Here is a 19,725-nt window from a genome sequence, read left to right on the forward strand (position 1 = left end):
CTGGAATTACGGAATCATTAATAAAACATGGTTTAAATGGATGTTTCAAAGTATAACCATAAAGAGAGATCAAGACCGATATGAAACCCATGTCTGATCCATCTGGCGAGAGAGAGAGAGAGAGAGACACAGAGAGAGAGAGAGAGAGAGAGGGAGAGAGACAGAGAGAGGAGAGAGAGAGATAGAGAGAGAGAGACAGAGCGAGAGAGACAGAGAGAGGAGAGAGAGAGAGATAGAGAGAGAGAGAGCAGAGAGAGAGGGAGAGAGAGAGAGAGAGAGACAGAGAGAGAGAGAGAGGGAGAGAGAGAGAGAGACAGAGAGAGAGAGGAGAGAGAGAGTGAGAACGAGAGAGAGAGGGGGAGAGAGAGAGAGAGTGAGAACGAGAGAGAGAGGGGAGAGAGGGAGAGAGAGAGGGGGAGAGAGAGGGGAGAGAGAGAGAGAGAGATTGCATCACAGTTATATACAGTTTAAAATACTACGGGGCGGCAGGTAGCGTAGTGGTTAAGAGCGTTGTACCAGTAACTGAAAAATCTGTCGATGTGCCCTTGAGCAAAGCACTTAACCCTAATTGCTCCTGTAAGTCGCTCCGGATAAGAGCGTCTGCTAAATGACCAATTTATTTTATTATTTATTTACTACATGACATTATGAGTAATATACAGTTTAAAATACTACATGACATTATGAGTTATATACAGTTTAAAATACTACATGACATTATGATTTATATACAGTTTAAAATACTACATGACATTATGAGTTATATACAGTTTAAAATACTACATGACATTTTGATTTATATACAGTTTAAAATACTACATGACATTACATCACAGTTATATACAGTTTAAAATACTACATGACATTATGAGTTATATACAGTTTAAAATACTACATGACATTATGAGTTATATACAGTTTAAAATACTACATGACATTATGAGTTATATACAGTTTAAAACACTACATGACATTTTGAGTTATATACAGTTTAAAATACTACATGACATTAAGAGTTATATACAGTTTAAAATACTATATGACATTTTGAGTTATATACAGTTTAAAATACTACATTACATTATGAGTTATATACAGTTTAAAATACTACATGACATTACATCACAGTTATATTCAGTTTAAAATACTACATGACATTATGAGTTATATACAGTTTAAAATACTACATGACATTTTGAGTTATATACAGTTTAAAATACTACATGACATTATGAGTTATATACAGTTTTAAATACTACATGACATTATGAGTTATATACAGTTTAAAACACTACATGACATTTTGAGTTATATACAGTTTAAAATACTACATGACATTAAGAGTTATATACAGTTTAAAATACTACATGACATTTTGAGTTATATACAGTTTAAAATACTACATTACATTATGAGTTATATACAGTTTAAAATACTACATGACATTACATCACAGTTATATACAGTTTAAAATACTACATGACATTATGAGTTATATACAGTTTAAAATACTACATGACATTTTGAGTTATATACAGTTTAAAATACTACATGACATAATGAGTTATATACAGTTTTAAATACTACATGACATTTTGAGTTATATACAGTTTAAAATACTACATGACATTACATCACAGTTATATACAGTTTAAAATACTACATGACATTATGAGTTATATACAGTTTAAAATACTACATGACATTATGAGTTATATACAGTTTAAAATACTACATGACATTATGAGTTATATACAGTTTAAAATACTACATGACATTATGAGTTATATACAGTTTAAAATACTACATGACATTACATCACAGTTATATACAGTTTAAAATACTACATGATATTATGAGTTATATACAGTTTAAAATACTACATGACATTATGAGTTATATACAGTTTAAAATACAACATGACATTATGAGTTATATACAGTTTAAAATATTACATGACATTATGAGTTATATACAGTTTAAAATACTACATGACATTATGAGTTATATACAGTTTAAAATACTACATGACATTATGAGTTATATACAGTTAAAAATTCTACATGACATTATGAGTTATATACAGTTTAAAATACTACATGACATTATGAGTTATATACAGTTTAAAATACTACATGACATTACATCACAGTTATATACAGTTTAAAATACTACATGATATTATGAGTTATATACAGTTTAAAATACTACATGACATTATGAGTTATATACAGTTTAAAATACAACATGACATTATTAGTTATATACAGTTTAAAATACTACATGACATTATGAGTTATATACAGTTTAAAATACTACATGACATTATGAGTTATATACAGTTTAAAATACTACATGACATTATGAGTTATATACAGTTTAAAATACTACATGACATTATGAGTTATATACAGTTTAATATACTACATGACATTATGAGTTATATACAGTTTAAAATACTACATGATATTATGAGTTATATACAGTTTAAAATACTACATGACATTATGAGTTATATACAGTTTAAAATACTACATGACATTATGAGTTATATACAGTTTAAAATACTACATGACATTATGAGTTATATACAGTTTAAAATACTACATGACATTATGAGTTATATACAGTTTAAAATACTACATGACATTATGAGTTATATACAGTTTAAAATACTACATGACATTACATCACAGTTATATACAGTTTAAAATACTCATGACATCACATTCAGTGTTTTCCCTCTGCCACTACTCCATGTGTACGTGCCTGTTCCCTCTGCCACTACTCCATGTGTACGTGCCTGTTCCCTCTGCCACTACTCCATGTGTACGTGCCTGTTCCCTCTGCCACTACTCCATGTGTACGTGCCTGTGTGTTCCCTCTGCCACTACTCCATGTGTACGTGCCTGTTCCCTCTGCCACTACTCCATGTGTACGTGCCTGTTCCCTCTGCCACTACTCCATGTGTACGTGCCTGTTCCCTCTGCCACTACTCCATGTGTATGTGCCTGTTCCCTCTGCCACTACTCCATGTGTATGTGCCTGTTCCCTCTGCCACTACTCCATGTGTATGTGCCTGTTCTCTCTGCCACTACTCCATGTGTACGTGCCTGTTCCCTCTGCCACTACTCCATGTGTACGTGCCTGTTCCCTCTGCCACTACTCCATGTATACGTGCCTGTTCCCTCTGCCACTACTCCATGTGTACGTGCCTGTTCCCTCTGCCACTACTCCATGTGTACGTGCCTGTTCCCTCTGCCACTACTCCATGTGTACGTGCCTGTTCCCTCTGCCACTACTCCATGTGTACGTGCCTGTTCCCTCTGCCACTACTCCATGTGTACGTGCCTGTTCTCTCTGCCACTACTCCATGTGTATGTGCCTGTTCTCTCTGCCACTACTCCATGTGTACGTGCCTGTTCCCTCTGCCACTACTCCATGTGTACGTGCCTGTTCCCTCTGCCACTACTCCATGTGTACGTGCCTGTTCCCTCTGCCACTACTCCATGTGTACGTGCCTGTTCCCTCTGCCACTACTCCATGTGTACGTGCCTGTTCCCTCTGCCACTACTCCATGTGTACGTGCCTGTTCCCTCTGCCACTACTCCATGTGTACGTGCCTGTTCCCTCTGCCACTACTCCATGTGTACGTGCCTGTTCCCTCTGCCACTACTCCATGTGTACGTGCCTGTTCCCTCTGCCACTACTCCATGTGTACGTGCCTGTGTGTTCCCTCTTCACAGTCCCCGCTGTTCCATAAGGTGTAATTTTTACCTGTTATTTGCATCAGTTACCTGATGTGGAATAGAGTTCCATGGTAGTCATGGCTACATATTGGGATGTAAACACATTTGTGGACAACATTTGAGATAATAAGCTCTTTGTGAGTACGGAACATTTCTGGGACCTTTTATTTCAGCTCATGGAACATGGGACCAACACTTTACATGTTGCGTTCACATTTTTGTTCAGTGTATATTAGCGGGTTAGGGTCAGACGCATGCCTCATATCTTCACTTTATCACATATAGTCGGGTGGTTACGGAAGGGTGTGGGTGAACAAACAGCTGAGCCGTAAACCATTAGTGTGTTGTGTCATGGGTGGCAGGTAACCTAACGGTTAGTGCGTTGGGTCAGTAACCAAAAGGTCGCTAGTTTGAATCCCTGAGCTGACAAGGGTGCAAAAAATAAATGTCAATTTCATACCACACACTTGTACATGTATGTTATCACCCACGGGTAACACACTGATACATGTATGTTATCACCCACGGGTAACACACTGATACATGTATGTTATCACCCACGGGTAACACACTGATACATGTATGTTATCACCCACGGGTAATACACTGATACATGTATGTTATCACCCACGGGTAACACACTGAAACATGTATGTTATCACCCACGGGTAACACACTGATACATGTATGTTATCACCCACAGGTAACACACTGATACATGTATGAAAGACGACAAATATAAGCACCCCCTATGTCTGAACTAGCGTCCCATCCCGTCTCACCCTCAGTGTGTCTTTGCTGTCTTGGTAGAAGCAGAGTGTCTGTTTGTAAAGCACTGCATGATGGGAGCTTCATGCTCGAGACCTGGCCTAGAACAGACAGACAGACACATTAACTATCTGGAGATCTGACCTAGAACACACTGTTAGACCTGGTAATGTATTAAAACCCTCCAGACAGACACACTAGTGTTAGACCTGGTAATGTATTAAAACCCTCCAGACAGACACACTAGTGTTAGAACTGGTAATGTATTAAAACCCTCCAGACAGACACACTAATGTTAGACCTGGTAATGTATTAAAACCCTCCAGACAGACACACTAGTGTTAGACCAGGTAATGTATTAAAACCCTCCAGACAGACACACTAGTGTTAGACCTGGTAATTTATTAAAACCCTCCAGACAGAACCACTAGTGTTAGACCTGGTAATGTATTAAAACCCTCCAGACAGACACACTACTGTTAGACCTGGTAATGTATTAAAACCCTCCAGACAGACACAATAGTGTTAGACCTGGTAATGTATTAAAACCCTCCAGACAGACACACTAGTGTTAGACCTGGTAATGTATTAAAACCCTCCAGACAGACACACTAGTGTTAGACCTGGTAATGTATTAAAACCCTCCAGACAGACACACTAGTGTTAGACCTGGTAATGTATTAAAACTCTCCAGACAGACACACTAGTGTTAGACCTGGTAATGTATTAAAACCCTCCAGACAGACACACTAGTGTTAGACCTGGTAATGTATTAAAACCCTCCAGACAGACACACTAGTGTTAGACCTGGTAATGTATTAAAACCCTCCAGACAGACACACTAGTGTTAGACCTGGTAATTTATTAAAACCCTCCAGACAGAACCACTAGTGTTAGACCAGGTAATGTATTAAAACCCTCCAGACAGACACACTAGTGTTAGACCTGGTAATTTATTAAAACCCTCCAGACAGAACCACTAGTGTTAGACCAGGTAATGTATTAAAACCCTCCAGACAGACACACTAGTGTTAGACCAGGTAATGTATTAAAACCCTCCAGACAGACACACTAGTGTTAGACCTGGTAATGTATTAAAACCCTCCAGACAGAACCACTAGTGTTAGACCTGGTAATGTATTAAAACCCTCCAGACAGACACACTAGTGTTAGACCAGGTAATGTAACCATCCTGAGCTCTTATTGGATCCACTGGTCACTGGTTGATATCTGGCTGGAAGGACCAGGCCAGAGCTTAAGATGATGAAACGATGTAGTGTAGAGTGTAAATGTAGTATAGAGTGTAATTGTTGTTGTGTATGTAGTATAGAGTGTAAACATTGTACTATAGAGTGTACATGTATCATATAGTGTGAATGTTGTAGTATAGAGTGTAAATGTTGTAAGATAGAGCGTAAATGTTGTACTATAGATTGTAAATGTTTTATAGAGTGTAAATTTTGTAGTATAGAGTGTAAATGTAGTATATAGTGTAAATGTAGTATCGAGTGTGAATGTTGTGTATATAGTGTAAATGTTGTATAGAGTGTAAATGTTGTATAAATGCAATATAATCTACAGTACTGCTTCCTTCTCACCTTCTTCCCTCCCAGCTGCAGCTTGTGCTTCCGCTCCAGGGTTCCCTCCATCCTCTGCAGCTCAGACCCACTCCCATTCTGATGACATGTTTGAAATAAATACATGATAAGACCAAAGAGAGCAACACATCCCAATATCAGCCAGACACAAAAATGACACCTTTATTCACTATAACAGTATCTGATAGAAAAGGCACAAATTCACTAAGATGACTAACTACCTGACTAACCAGATGACTAACCAGATTACTAACTAGCTGAGTAACTAGCAGACTAACCTGATTACTAACTAGCTGACTAACTAGCAGACTAACCAAATTACTAACTACCTGACTAACCAGATGACTAACTAGCTGACTAACCAGATGACTAACTAGCTGACTAACCAGATGACTAACTAGCTGACTAACCAGATGACTAACTAGCTGACTAACTAGCTGACTAACCAGATGACTAACTAGCTGACTAACCAGATGACTAAATAGCTGACTAACTAGCTGACTAACCAGATTACTAACCAGATGACTAACTAGCTGACTAACCAGATGACTAACTAGCTGACTAACTAGCATGACTAACCAGATGACTAACTAGCTGACTAACCAGATGACTAACTAGCTGACTAACCAGATGACTAACTAGCTGACTAACCAGATGACTAACCAGATGACTAACTAGCTGACTAACTAGCAGACTAACCAGATGACTAACTAGCTGACTAACTAGCAAACTAACTAGCTGACTAACCAGATGACTAACCAGATGACTAACTAGCTGACTAACCAGATGACTAACTAGCTGACTAACCAGATGACTAACTAGCTGACAAACAGGTGATTAACTAGCTGACTAACTAGCTGACTAACTAGCAGACTAACCAGATGACTAACTAGCTGACTAACCAGATGACTAACTAGCTGACTAACCAGATGACTAACTAGCTGACTAACCAGATGACTAACTAGCTGACTAACCAGATGACTAACTAGCTGACTAACTAGCAGACTAACCAGATGACTAACTAGCTGACTAACTAGCAAACTAACTAGCTGACTAACCAGATGACTAACTAGCTGACTAACTAGCAGACTAACCAGATGACTAACTAGCTGACTAACCAGATGACTAACTAGCTGACTAACTAGCAGACTAACCAGATGACTAACTAGCTGACTAACTAGCAAACTAACTAGCTGACTAACCAGATGACTAACCAGATGACTAACTAGCTGACTAACCAGATGACTAACTAGCTGACTAACCAGATGACTAACTAGCTGACTAACCAGATGACTAACTAGCTGACTAACTAGCAGACTAACCAGATGACTAACTAGCTGACTAACTAGCAAACTAACTAGCTGACTAACCAGATGACTAACCAGATGACTAACTAGCTGACTAACCAGATGACTAACTAGCTGACTAACCAGATGACTAACTAGCTGACAAACAGGTGATTAACTAGCTGACTAACTAGCTGACTAACTAGCAGACTAACCAGATGACTAACTAGCTGACTAACCAGATGACTAACTAGCTGACTAACCAGATGACTAACTAGCTGACTAACCAGATGACTAACTAGCTGACTAACCAGATGACTAACTAGCTGACTAACCAGATGACTAACTAGCTGACTAACTAGCAGACTAACCAGATGACTAACTAGCTGACTAACTAGCAGACTAACTAGCTGACTAACCAGATGACTAACTAGCTGACTAACTAGCAGACTAATCAGATGACTAACTACCTGACTAACCAGATGACTAACTAGCTCTCTAACCAGATGACTAACTAGCTGACTAACCAGATGACTAACTAGCTGACTAACCAGATGACTAACCAGATTACTAACTAGCTGACTAACTAGCTGACTAACCAGATGACTAACTAGCTGACAAACAGGTGACTAACTAGCTGACTAACTAGCTGACTAACTAGCAGACTAACCAGATGACTAACTAGCTGACTAACCAGATGACTAACTAGCTGACTAACCAGATGACTAACCAGATGACTAACTAGCTGACTAACTAGCAGACTAATCAGATGACTAACTAGCAGACTAATCAGATGACTAACTAGCTGACTAACCAGATGACTAACTAGCTGACTAACCAGATGACTAACCAAATGACTAACTAGCTGACTAACTAGCAGACTAATCAGATGACTAACTACCTGACTAACCAGATGACTAACTAGCTGACTAACCAGATGACTAACTAGCTGACAAACAGGTGACTAACTAGCTTACTAACTAGCTGACTAACTAGCTGACTAACCAGATTACTAACTAGCTGACTAACCAGATGACTAACCAGATGACTAACTAGCTGACTAACTAGCAGACTAATCAGATGACTAACTAGCTGACTAACCAGATGACTAACCAGATGACTAACTAGCTGACTAACTAGCCGACTAACCAGATGACTAACTAGCTGACTAACTAGCTGACTAACTAGCAGACTAATCAGATGACTAACTAGCTGACTAACCAGATGACTAACCAGATGACTAACTAGCTGACTAACTAGCTGACTAACCAGATTACTAACTAGCTGACTAACCAGATGACTAACTAGCTGACTAACCAGATGACTAACTAGCTGACAAACAGGTGACTAACTTGCTGACTAACCAGATGACTAACCAGATGACTAACTAGCTGACTAACTAGCTGACTAACCAGATGACTAACTAGCTGACTAACTAGCTGACTAACTAGCAGACTAATCAGATGACTAACTAGCTGACTAACCAGATGACTAACCAGATGACTAACTAGCTGACTAACTAGCAGACTAATCAGATGACTAACTAGCTGACTAACCAGATGACTAACTAGCTGACTAACCAGATGACTAACTAGCTGACTAACCAGATGACTAACTAGCTGACTAACCAGATGACTAACCAGATGACTAACTAGCTGACTAACTAGCAGACTAATCAGATGACTAACTAGCTGACTAACCAGATGACTAACTAGCTGACTAACCAGATGACTAACTAGCTGACTAACCAGATGACTAACTAGCTGACTAACCAGATGACTAACTAGCAGACTAACCAGATGACTAACCAGATGACTAAGTAGCTGACTAACTAGCAGACTAATCAGATGACTAACTAGCTGACTAACCAGATGACTAACTAGCTGACTAACCAGATGACTAACTAGCTGACAAACAGGTGACTAACTAGCTGACTAACCAGATGACTAACCAGATGACTAACTAGCTGACTAACTAGCAGACTAATCAGATGACTAACTAGCTGACTAACCAGATGACTAACTAGCTGACTAACCAGATGACTAACTACCTGACTAACCAGATGACTAACTAGCTGACAAACAGGTGACTAACTAGCTGACTAACTAGCTGACTAACTAGCTGTGTTACTGTTGTCTTTTCCTCCAGGTCACCCTCCATAGTGCCACATCACCCCCTTGTGGCCAGACGCTGTACCTGTACCTCCAGGTCACCCTCCATAGTGCCACATCGCCCCCTTGTGGCCAGACGCTGTACCTGCACCTCCAGGTCACCCTCCATAGTGCCACACGCCCAGAGTCTCCACCATAGTCACATCGCCCTTGTGGCCAGCGCGTACCTGCACCTTCGTACGCCACCAGGTCTCTCACCATAGTGCCAAATGGCAGGCTGTACCTGCACCTCTGTCTCTCACCATAGTGCCCCAGCACCCCCCCGTGGCCAGACTCTCTACCTGCTTCTCCATGACGCCCTCCAGAGTGCCACAACTTCTAGCTCGCTGATTGGCTCTGTCCAGACCCATGTCGACACACCGCAGGCTCATTGATGTGTCCTGGAGAGAGGGGAGAGGTCAACTCAGGGTCAAGATTGACATCACTGAGTTTAGTGAACTTATTTACACTGAGTTTAGTGAACTTATTTACACTGAGTTTAGTGAACTTATTTACAGGTATTTGCTGAATGGAGGCATTTGTCTGTTACTGACAATAAGAGAAAATGGATAACAGTTGCAAATAAAAAGAGTGAAACAGTGATAAGAGATACAACTGAGATGCAGTAGAGTAGAGACAACAGTGCAGAAGCTCACTGATCTCAGAGGTCAGAGGTCAAAGTCGGTGAGCCTGTCAAAAGTAGACCTCACCTTTGGACAGTATGTGTCCTCCATCTTCTCCTCCTCATCCTCCTCTTCCTCCTCCTCCTCTCTATACTGGTAGATATATCTCTTTTGGTCCTCTATCTCCGGTAGCTTGACTGGGTCTGCTGCCGTCTCATTGACCAGTGCTGTGGTCCTCCAGGGTTGGTCCTGGTTAGGGAAGGCTGCCCAGGACCTCCTGTCTCTGTTAGCCAGGGTAGGGATCTCTTCTCTGGGGTCAGGATCTCGGCTGAAGCCCTGGTCCTGGTTCTGGCCCTGGTTGTACCCCAGTAGGGTTTGGAAGGAGGAGGGGAGTGTGAATTCAGCCACCAGAAGGTTAGGGGCAGAGGCTGTTATCAGCTTTCTGTAGGGGGGAGCCTGGGGCTGGGCCTGGTTCTGGGTGTCTGTGGTCAGTCCTGGGGTGTTGCTACTTCCCCCTTCCTCCTCCTCTTGGTGTGGCTGGTACATGATGTCAGAGGAGATACTCTGTCTGTAGCCATCGCTATGGTTCCAGATGTCCTCCAGCTCCTCCTCTGACTCCTCAAACTGCTGGTGGTCTGGATGGATGATGAGGTTGGGGTCAGGGTGGACCGGGTCAGAGTCGAGGTCTGTCTCTGTCTGGTGGTCGGGGTGTTTGTTTCTGGGTGGTGTTTCTTTCTCTGGGTGGGCAGGAGCTGGAGCTGCTGCGGGGTCTGCCCTGGGTTTGGACACAACCTCCAGAGACACTAGCCTCCCCATCACGGTCCTCTTGGGCTTGGGCTCTTGGGAAACATCAGTAGCATTGAGCTTCAATCTCCCAGAGTTGGAGACACCAGAGATGCCAGAGTCTATAGCGTCTTCCCTCATACTCCCTGACCCACTGGTCTTCAGATTCACCACCATCTGAGAAGCCTGGCTGGTCTTCTGGAGGTCAAGACTCTCTCTATGGGTCTTTAACCTCTGATGGTACTGGTGTCCATTGAGGTCCTGAATGAGACACTCATGGTTCTGATAGGCTGAGGAGGGACAGGGGTCTTTGCTCTCCTGGTTCTGATAGGCTGAGGAGGGACAGGGGTCTTTGCTCTCATGGTTCTGATAGGCTGAGGAGGGACAGGGGTACTTGTTCTTTACAACGGGACTTCTACTAACCATGGCCCTTTCCATGTAATTGTAATGGTCTTGTTTCTTTGGAACGGGACTCTTTGGAACATAAGCTGTGATTGGTGGTTGCTTGCTGGAGACAAGCTCCGCCCACTCCTGCTCAGACTCCTGGTGTAGACTGACGATCCCAGAGACACTGAACTGGATCTGTGATAGGGATAGGTCATCGCTTGGTTCCGTCTGGATCTGTGATAGGGATAGGTCATCGCTTGGTATGGTCTGGATCTGTGATAGGGATAGGTCATCGCTTGGTCCGTTCTGATCCCAGTCCTCATCCAGGGCAAGAGGAGGAGGAAGAGGAAAATCTTTATCTAGATTAAACAGAGGCTCCAGCTGAATAGCCTGTGTCAGTGGCTTTGTCTGTTTCAGTATCTGTGTCGGTGTCTGTGTAAGTGGTTGTGTCTGTATCTGTGGTTGTGTCAGTAGTGGTTGTGTCTGTATCTGTGGTTGTGTCAGTAGTGGTTGTGTCTGTATCTGTGGTTGTGTCAGTAGTGGTTGTGTCTGTATCTGTGGTTGTGTCAGTAGTGTTTGTGTCTGTATCTGTGGTTGTGTCAGTAGTGGTTGTTTCTGTATCTGTGGTTGTGTCAGTAGTGGTTGTGTCTGTATCTGTGGTTGTGTCAGTGTCTGTGTCATTGTTTCATGTCTGTCAGTAGTGACGGCCTCATTGTCTGGTGTTCTGTGTGTGTCTGAGGGAGGGGAGGTAGGAGAGCAAGTCTGTGTTTTTGAGGAAGGGGGTCCAGCTAAAGGGTGAGAGGGGGGCGAGCGGGTCTGTTTGAAAGAGCTGAGGGCTGTGTGTGTCTCTGGGTTGGGGGTCCCCCTGTGTTCTGGGGGTCCTATAGTGATGATGTCCTGTATACTGGGGACCAGCCTCATGTCTTTGGGGAGGTCGAAGGTCAAAACAGACCCCAGTGACAGGAACCTGCAGTGGCTCCTCACCTGGCCAGTAGGTGGAGCTAGAGAGACTGCCTCTGTCACTGCATAGGGGCTGACAGTGTAGACCCCAGAACATTCATCATCAATATCCCTGGCCAATGGATTATCCATGTAGTCCATGAGCTTCACCCCCTGCCCTGGCCCGACCCCCTCAGCCTTTAATTGGCTCTTCTTCTTCCTTCGGCCCTCCTTCGTTGGCCAGGTCTGGGTTTCGTACAGCGTGATTGGCTGGGGTGCAGCTTCAGCAGGACATGCCACCTCTGTCTGCTCCTCCCCCTCTACAAACATTATTCTCTGAATGGTGTGGCGGCTAGGGTCTCTCTTCCTGCTCCTTCTCTTCAGACTAGAGAAGAAGGAGGTGCTCCTGGGCAGGGAGGAGGAGATAGAGACGTCGGGATGAGGAGGCCCTGAGGAGGAGGAGGAGGAGGAGGGGGATGACGAGGAGGAGGTCTTGGTGTGGAAGCGGGGCAGTAAAACACTCTCATATACAGGAGCTGAGGTCATGTTGTTGTCCTTTAAATAGAGGAAAGAACACAGGGTTAGAGAGGAGAGGAGGAGATAAGAGGTATTGTTGTTTTCCTTTAAATAGAGGAGGAGAGAACACAGGATTAGAGAGGAGAGGAGGAGATAGGAGGTCATGTTGTTGTCCTTTAAATAGAGGAGGAGAGAACACAGGGTTAGAGAGGAGAGGAGATAGGAGAGGAGGAGAGAAGAGAGGAGACAGGGATAGAGAGGAGAGGAGAGGAGAGGAGAGGAGAGGAGAGGAGAGGAGAGGAGAGGAGAGGAGAGGAGAGGAGAGGAGAGGAGAGGAGAGGAGAGGAGAGGAGAGGAGAGGAGAGGAGAGATAGTAAGAGGGAGAGAGAGAGGAGACAGTGATATAGAGAGGAGAAGTAGACAGGGATAGAGAGGGAGCAGGGAGAGAAGGGGCAGAGACAGAGAGGGAGAGGAGAGAAGGGGAGAAGAGAGGAGAGGAGAGAAGAGAAGAGAGAAGAGAAGAGAAGAGAAGAGAAGAGAAGAGAAGAGAAGAGAAGAGAAGAGAAGAGAAGAGAAGAGAAGAGTCAGGGATAGAGAGGGAGAGGAGAGAGGGTTAGAAAGGAAGAGGAGAGGAGACAAGGTTAGAGGAATAGGATAAGAGAAGAGAGGAGGAGAGAGGAGAGGACACAGGGATAGAGAGGAGAGGAGACAGGGTTTTTGGGAGAGGAGAAGAGAGGAGAGGAGGAGAGGAGAGGAGACAGGGTTAGAGAGGGAGAGTAGTGGAGACAGGATTAGAGAGGAAGAGGAGAGGAGAGGAGAGGAGAGGAGAGGAGAGGAGAGGAGAGGAGAGGAGAGGAGAGGAGAGGAGACAGGGTTAGAGAGGAGGTGAGACATGGTTAGACAGTAATTAGGAGACAGGGTTAGAGAGGGAGAGGAGGCAGGGATAGAGAGGGAGAGGAGACAGGGTTAGAGAGGGGAGGAGACATGGTTAGACAGTAATTAGGAGCCAGGGTTAGAGAGGTAGAGGAGACAGGGTTAGAGAGGAGAGGAGACATGGTTAGACAGTAATTAGGAGACAGGGTTAGAGAGGGAGAGGAGACATGGTTAGAGGGGGAGAGGAGACATGGTTAGAGGGGGAGAGGATGAAGGGATAGGGTGGGAGAGGAGACAGGGTTAGAGAGGGAGAGGAGACATGGTTAGAGGGGGAGAGGAGGAAGGGATAGATAAGGAGAGGAGAAGAGACATGGATAGAGAGTGAGAGGAGAGGAGTAGGGTAGGAGAGGGAGAGGGGACAGAGTTAGAGAGGGAGAGGAGAAGAGAGGAGACCAGGAGATAGGAGAGGGGACAGGGATAGAGAGGGAGAGTAGGTGAGAAGAGAGGAAAGGAGGAAAGAGAGGAGACAGGTTTAGAGAGGGAGAGGAGAGGAGACAGGGTTAGAGAGTGAGAGGAGAAGAGAGTAGACCAGGAGAGAGGAGAGGGGACAGGGATAGAGAGGGAGAGGAGAGGAGACGAGGAGAGAGGAGAGGAAGGAGAAAAGAGAGAGTAAAGGAGGTGAGCAGAGAGGAGACAGGGTTAGAGAGAGAGAGGAGAAGGGAAGATAGGAAAGGAGGAGAGAGGAGAGGAGAGATGTTTAGAGAAGTAGATGAGAGGAGACAGGGTTAGAGAGGAGAGGAGACATGGTTAGACAGTAATTAGGAGACAGGGTTAGAGAGGGAGAGGAGGCAGGGATAGTGAGGGAGAGGTGACAGGTTTAGAGAGGGAGAGGAGACATGGTTAGAGAGGGAGGGGTGACAGGTTTAGAGAGGGAGAGGAGAGGAGAGGATACAGGGCTAGAGATGGATAGAAGACTGTGTTAGAGAGGGAGAGGAGACAGGGTGAGATAGGGAGAGGAGACAGGGTGAGATAGGGAGAGGAGAGGAGAAGAGAGGAGAGGAGGAGAGAGGAGAGGAGACAGGAATAGAGAAGGAGAGGAGAGGAGAGGAGAGGAGACAGGGTGAGATAGGGAGAGGACAGGAGACATGGATAGAGAGTGAGAGGAGAAGAGAGGAGAGGAGGAGAGAGCAGAGGAGACAGGTATAGAGAGGGAGAGGAGAGGAGACAGGGATGGAGAGGCGAGGAGAGGAGAGGAGAGGAGAGGAGAGGAGAGGAGAGAGAGGAGAGGAGAGGAGAGGAGAGGAGAGGAGGAGAGGAGAGGAGAGGAGAAATGGTTAGACAGTAATTAGGAAACAGAGTTAAAGAGGGACAGGAGACTGGGTTAGAGAGGGAGAGGAGACAGGGTTAGAGAGGGAGAGGAGACATGGTTAGAGAGGAGAGGAGACATGGTTAGAAAGTAATTTGGAGGCAGGGTTAGAGAGGGAGAGGAGGCAGGGAAAGAGAGGGAAAAGAGGCAGGGATAGATTGGGAGAGGTGACAGGGTTAGTGAGGGAGAGGACAGGAGACAGGGTTTGAGAGGGAGAAAAGACAGGAATGGAGAGGAGATGAGTAGGGTTAGAGAGGGGACAGAGTTAGAGAGGGAGAGTAGAGGAGACAGGGTTAGAGAGGGAGAGGAGAGGAGAGGAGAGGAGAGGAGAGGAGAGGAGAGGAGAGGAGAGGAGAGGAGAGGAGAGGAGAGGAGACAGGGTTATAGAGGAGAGGAGACAGGGTTAGAGAGGGAGAGGGGAGAAGGGGAGAAGAGAGGAGAGGAGAGGAGGAGAGAGGTGAGGAGCCATGTATAGAGATTAGAGGAGACAGGGTTATAGAGGAGAGGAGACAGGGTTAGAGAGGGAGAGGGGAGAAGAGAGGAGAGGAGAGGAGGAGAGAGGAGAGGAGCCATGTATAGAGATTAGAGGAGACAGGGTTATAGAGGAGAGGATAAGAGTGGAGAGAGGAGAGGAGCCATGTATAGAGAGGAGAGGAGACAGGGTTATAGAGGAGAGGAGACAGGGTTAGAGAGGGAGAGGGGAGAAGGGGAGAAGAGAGGAGAGGAGAGGAGGAGAGAGGAGAGGAGCCATGTATAGAGATTAGAGGAGACAGGGTTATAGAGGAGAGGAGACAGGGTTAGAGAGGGAGAGGGGAGAAGAGAGGAGAGGAGAGGAGGAGAGAGGAGAGGAGAGGAGAGGAGAGGAGAGGAGAGGAGACAGGGATAGAGAGGGAGAGGAGAGGAGAGGAGAGGAGAGGAGAGGAGAGGAGAGGAGAGGAGAGGAGAGGAGAGGAGAGGAGAGGAGACAGGAGAGGGGGAGAGGAGGAAGGGATAGGGTGGGAGAGGAGAGGGTTAGAGAGGGAGAGGAGACATGGTTAGAGGGGGAGAGGAGGAAGGGATAGGGTGGGAGAGGAGACAGGGTTAGAGAGGGAGAGGAGACATGGTTAGAGGGGGAGAGGATGAAGGGATAGGGTGGGAGAGGAGACAGGGTTAGAGAGGGAGAGGAGACAGGGATAGATAAGGAGAGGAGAAGAGTCATGGATAGAGAGTGAGAGGAGAGGAGTAGGGTAGGAGAGGGAGAGGGGACAGAGTTAGAGAGGGAGAGGAGACCAGGAGATAGGAGAGGGGACAGGGATAGAGAGGGAGAGTAGGTGAGAAGAGAGGAAAGGAGAAAAGAGAGGAGACAGGTTTAGATAGGGAGAGGAGAGGTAGAGAGAGGACATTAGACCGGGTTAGAGGGGAGAAGAGAGGAGACAGGGTTAGAGAGGAGAGGAGACAGGGTTAGAGAGGGAGATAGAGAGAGGAGAGGAGAGGAGAGGAGAGGAGTGGAGAGGAGAGGAGAGGAGAGGAGAGGAGAGGAGAGGAGAGGAGAGGAGAGGAGAGGAGAGGAGAGGAGACAGGGATAGAGAGGGAGAGGAGACGGGGTTAGAGAGGGAGAGGGGAGAAGGGGAGAAGAGAGGAGAGGAGAGGAGAGGAGAGGAGAGGAGAGGAGAGGAGAGGAGAGGAGAGGAGAGGAGACAGGGTTATAGAGGAGAGGAGACAGGGTTAGAGAGGGAGAGGGGAGAAGGGGAGAAGAGAGGAGAGGAGAGGAGGAGAGAGGTGAGGAGCCATGTATAGAGATTAGAGGAGACAGGGTTATAGAGGAGAGGAGACAGGGTTAGAGAGGGAGAGGGGAGAAGAGAGGAGAGGAGAGGAGGAGAGAGGAGAGGAGCCATGTATAGAGATTAGAGGAGACAGGGTTATAGAGGAGAGGATAAGAGTGGAGAGAGGAGAGGAGCCATGTATAGAGAGGAGAGGAGACAGGGTTATAGAGGAGAGGAGACAGGGTTAGAGAGGGAGAGGGGAGAAGGGGAGAAGATTGGAGAGGAGAGGAGGAGAGAGGAGAGGAGCCATGTATAGAGATTAGAGGAGACAGGGTTATAGAGGAGAGGAGACAGGGTTAGAGAGGGAGAGGGGAGAAGAGAGGAGAGGAGAGGAGGAGAGAGGAGAGGAGAGGAGAGGAGAGGAGAGGAGAGGAGAGGAGAGGAGAGGAGACAGGGATAGAGAGGGAGATGAGAGGAGAGGAGAGGAGATGGGGTTAGAGAGGGAGAGGAGACATGGTTAGAGAGGGAGAGGAGAATGGTTGAGGAGAGGAGGAAGGGATAGGGTGGGAGAGGAGACAGGGTTAGAGAGGGAGAGGAGACATGGTTAGAGGGGGAGAGGAGGAAGGGATAGGGTGGGAGAGGAGGGTTAGAGAGAGAGGAGACATGGTTAGAGGGGAGAGGATGAAGGGATAGGGTGGGAGAGGAGACAGGGTTAGAGAGGGAGAGGAGACATGGTTAGAGGGGGAGAGGAGGAAGGGATAGGGTGGGAGAGGAGACAGGGTTAGAGAGGGAGAGGAGACATGGTTAGAGGGGGAGAGGATGAAGGGATAGGGTGGGAGAGGAGACAGGGTTAGAGAGTCAGAGGAGACAGGGATAGATAAGGAGAGGAGAAGAGTCATGGATAGAGAGTGAGAGGAGAGGAGTAGGGTAGGAGAGGGAGAGGGGACAGAGTTAGAGAGGGAGAGGAGACCAGGAGATAGGAGAGGGGACAGGGATAGAGAGGGAGAGTAGGTGAGAAGAGAGGAAAGGAGAAAAGAGAGGAGACAGGTTTAGATAGGGAGAGGAGAGGTAGAGAGAGGACATTAGACCGGGTTAGAGGGGAGAAGAGAGGAGACAGGGTTAGAGAGGAGAGGAGACAGGGTTAGAGAGGGAGATGAGAGAGGAGAGGAGAGGAGAGGAGAGGAGAGGAGTGGAGAGGAGAGGAGAGGAGAGGAGAGGAGAGGAGAGGAGAGGAGAGGAGAGGAGAGGAGAGGAGAGGAGAGGAGAGGAGAGGAGAGGAGAGGAGAGGAGACAGGGATAGAGAGGGAGAGGAGACGGGGTTAGAGAGGAAGATGAGAGGAGGAGAGGAGAGAGGAGAGGAGACAGGGTTAGAGAGGGAGAGGAGAGGAGGGGAGAGGAGAGGAGAGGAGAGGAGGAGATAGGAGAGGAGGAGATAGGAGAGGAGCCAGGGAATAGAGAGTGAGATGAGAGGGAAGAGGAGAGGAGAGGAGAGGAGAGGAGAGGAGAGGAGAGGAGAGGAGAGGAGAGGAGAGGAGAGGAGAGGAGAGGAGAGGAGAGGAGAGGAGAGGAGAGGAGACAGGGATAGAGAGGGAGAGGAGACGGGGTTAGAGAGGAAGAGGAGAGGAGGAGAGGAGAGGAGACAGGAATAGAGAGGGAAGAGGAGAGGAGAGGAGAGGAGAGGAGAGGAGAGGAGAGGAGAGGAGAGGAGAGGAGAGGAGAGGAGAGGAGAGGAGAGGAGAGGAGAGGAGAGGAGAGGAGACAGGGATAGAGAGGGAGAGGAGATGGGGTTAGAGAGGAAGAGGAGAGGAGAGAGGAGAGGAGAGGAGAGGAGACAGGGTTAGAGAGGGAGAGGAGAGGAGGGGAGAATAGAGGAGAGGAGGAGAAAGGAGAGGAGCCAGGGATAGAGAGGAGAGAAGACAGGGTCAGAGGGAGAGGATAAGAGAGGAGCGAGGAGAGGAGAGGAGACAGGAATAGAGAGGGAGATGAGAGGGAAGAGGAGATGAGAGGAGAGGAGAGGAGAGGAGAGGAGAGGAGAGGAGACAGGGATAGAGAGGGAGAGGAGACGGGGTTAGAGAGGAAGAGGAGAGGAGGAGAGGAGAGAGGAGAGGAGACAGGGTTAGAGAGGGAGAGGAGAGGAGGGGAGAAGAGAGGAGAGGAGAGGAGGAGAAAGAGAGGAGCCAGGGATAGAGAGGAGAGGAGACAGGGTTAGAGGGAGAGGAGAGGAGATGAGAGGAGAGGATAGGAGAGGAGAGGAGAGGAGAGGAGAGGAGAGGAGAGGAGAGGAGAGGAGAGGAGAGGAGAGGAGAGGAGAGGAGAGGAGAGGAGAGACAGGGTTAGAGGGAGAGGATAAGAGAGGAGAGAGGAGAGCAGATGAGACAGGAATAGAGAGGGAGATGAGAGGGAAGAGGAGATGAGAGGAGAGGAGAGGAGAGGAGAGGAGAGGAGAGGAGAGGAGAGGAGAGGAGAGGAGAGGAGAGGAGAGGAGAGGAGAGGAGAGGAGAGGAGAGGAGAGGAGAGGAGAGGAGAGGAGAGGAGAGGAGAGGAGAGGAGAGGAGAGGAGAGGAGAGGAGAGGAGACAGGGTTAGAGGAGAGACAGGTTTAGAGAGGAGACAGTGTTAGAGGAGAGACAGGGTTAGAGAGGAGACGGTATTGGACAGTTATGTGTTGTGAGATTTTCAGTCCATGTGGTTATCCAGGCAGAGAGCCTCATGCCTCATTCCTCTGCAAACAAATCTCCCAAATGCAGCCTATTCCCTACCAAACATTAGGAACACCTTCCTAATATTGAGATGATACACACAGGAAACTGTTGAGCTTGAAACACCCAGAAGCATTGCAGTTGTTGACACAAACCGATGCTCCTGGCACCTACTACCAAACCCCGTTAAAAGGCACTTCAATCTTTTGTCTTGCCCATTTACCCTCTGAATGGCACACATACACAG

At 46.4% G+C, this 19,725-nt stretch overlaps 1 protein-coding gene across 1 annotated transcript in view; it reads right to left on the bottom strand.

The window, feature by feature from the left end:
• The window catches only part of LOC121561532, a 152,114-nt gene that overhangs the window by 11,590 nt on the left and 120,799 nt on the right, over nt 1–19,725 (bottom strand). The window contains exons 23-25 of the mRNA XM_045213920.1: nt 10,262–12,838; nt 9,854–9,952; nt 6,116–6,193 (exon numbers count right to left, since the gene is read on the bottom strand). Coding sequence (XP_045069855.1) covers nt 6,116–6,193; nt 9,854–9,952; nt 10,262–12,838 — 2,754 coding nt within the window. The remainder of the gene's footprint in view (nt 1–6,115; nt 6,194–9,853; nt 9,953–10,261; nt 12,839–19,725) is intronic.

This window comes from Coregonus clupeaformis, unplaced genomic scaffold (assembly GCF_020615455.1).
Source record: "Coregonus clupeaformis isolate EN_2021a unplaced genomic scaffold, ASM2061545v1 scaf0171, whole genome shotgun sequence".
Classification (NCBI taxonomy): Eukaryota; Metazoa; Chordata; class Actinopteri; order Salmoniformes; family Salmonidae; genus Coregonus; species Coregonus clupeaformis.